At 49.7% G+C, this 1,870-nt stretch overlaps 1 protein-coding gene across 1 annotated transcript in view; it reads right to left on the reverse strand.

The window, feature by feature from the left end:
- The window catches only part of PAXIP1 (PAX interacting (with transcription-activation domain) protein 1), a 28,549-nt gene extending 28,286 nt beyond the window's left edge, over positions 1 to 263 (reverse strand). Inside the window, exon 1 of the mRNA XM_015413435.1 lies at positions 64 to 263. Coding sequence (XP_015268921.1) covers positions 64 to 153 — 90 coding nt within the window. The 5' untranslated portion in view covers positions 154 to 263. The remainder of the gene's footprint in view (positions 1 to 63) is intronic.
- Between the last annotated feature and the right edge of the window lie 1,607 nt (positions 264 to 1,870).

The raw sequence follows: 1,870 nt of genomic DNA on the forward strand, positions 1-1,870 counted from the left end.
GAAGAGCGGGCGGTGCCTCGAGCTCGGGGAAGGAGGGGGGTTAGGGCGGCCAAGGAAGATTACCTGGGGGTCTATGTCTCCCACCGCGTAGAACTTGACATCTTTGAACATCTCCTCGGGAACCTTCAGCTCCCCCTCCTCTTCGCTCGCCATGGTCTCGCCCGACTAACCGCCGCAGCTCCTGCTGTACCGGGTTTATGATTACGATGATGATGATGATTTCCACCCAGGGGTTGGACTCCCCTCCAAGGCCCCGGGGTCTCCCACCTCCCAGCCCCCTCCCACCAGCAGCCTAATCGCGGGAACAGGGCGCGCGCTGCGGAACGGACCATCTCTTCCAGGTCAATGAGAGGGGGGGGGTATGGAGACATCATTAGAAGCGGGATTTTCCTCCATGCTCTTGGAGACGCCTACTAAATAGCAGAAAACCGGGAGTCCCGTGAAAGATACACTTTCCGGTTTCACTGTCTCGCTTGAGGACTAAACTGGGCAGTCTGCGTAGCGGAATACCGTGCTCCCCTTATTAATCTGCACAATGGACTCGTCTAGATCCCGCCCACTAACAAAACAACCGGTAGTAAAGGCGCCGCTCGAGCCATCCGCTTCGTCCCCCCGAAGCCCCGCCCCCTGAGCGCTTCACGCCCTTGGCTCCGCCCAAGTACTCCCCTTTCCCGGCTTGGTAGAATTCGCTCGCTCTTCTCTGAGGGGAATGATAAACTGGAGTTTGGGGGCACTTTAAAGACTAATAGTTTTATTGTGGCAGCGAGTAATTCCAGAGAGGCAGCTGCGCCGGCAGAAATAAAGAGAAATCTCTGTAGTATAAAGCAACAGACAAAAAATTTATTCCAGCATAATTTTTTATGGACTAGAGAGGTCCGTGAAAACTTATTCTAGAATGAAACGGTGCTAGTCTCCACTTCGACTGCTGTTTTACTGATGCTTTCACACACAGTGAAGAATGCACTTTCAACGCACTTTGCAACTCGGATTTTAGATTTTACTGGTGAAAGACAAGATCCGCTTGCAAACAATCCCTAAAGTGCACTGAAAGTGCGTTCTGCAGTATGTGTGAAATTGTTTTATTAGTGCTGCAGAAACGTTCCTTCACCAGAGCCCCTTTCATCATATGCTTAAAGTTTCAAGTTACTGTGGGTATAAAATACATTCTCAGTGTCACAGATTGTACATCTTTCGTTTCATTATAAGTGTGTGGGCTGGCCACTCAATGAAATTGCTGAGCAGTTGGATTAGAACGGATAAAAGGCAGTACTTCTTCACCCAAAGAGTGATTAACACATGGAATTCACTGCCATAGGAGGTGTGGCGGCTACAAGCATGGACAGCTTCAAGAGGGAATTGGATAAACCTATGGAGCAGAGGTCCATCAGTGGCTATTAGCCACAGGGTATAGATAGGAACTGTCAGGCTGGGGCAAGGGATGCTCTGTGTTCTTGGTGCTTGGGGGGGAGGGCTTCTAGTGTCCTCCTGGCCCCACTGCTGGACCCCCTGATGGCACCTGGTATTTGGCCACTGTGTGACAGAGTGTTGGACTGGATGGGCCATTGGCCTGATCCAACATTGGCTTCTCTTATGTTCTCTTACGTTCTTATGTGTGCATGCATATGTGTGTATGTGTAGTTCTCTGCTTCTTCAGAGCACAGGACAAAGTCATCTCAGACTAAGCCTATTAAAATCAGTGGGCTTGGACTGGAGAAACTCTGTCAAGGATTGCAGTGTTTGTGATATTAAATCACAGGAGGATAGATTTTGGTTTAACTATAGGGAAAATTTCCTAATGGCAAGAGTGCTGCCACAACAGAACCAGTTTCCTGGGTTGTCCCCTTGCTAGAAGTCTTCAAGCAGAGACTGA

Source organism: Gekko japonicus, unplaced genomic scaffold, assembly GCF_001447785.1.
Source record: "Gekko japonicus isolate JY-2015 unplaced genomic scaffold, Gekko_japonicus_V1.1 scaffold105, whole genome shotgun sequence".
In the NCBI taxonomy this organism is placed as follows: Eukaryota; Metazoa; Chordata; class Lepidosauria; order Squamata; family Gekkonidae; genus Gekko; species Gekko japonicus.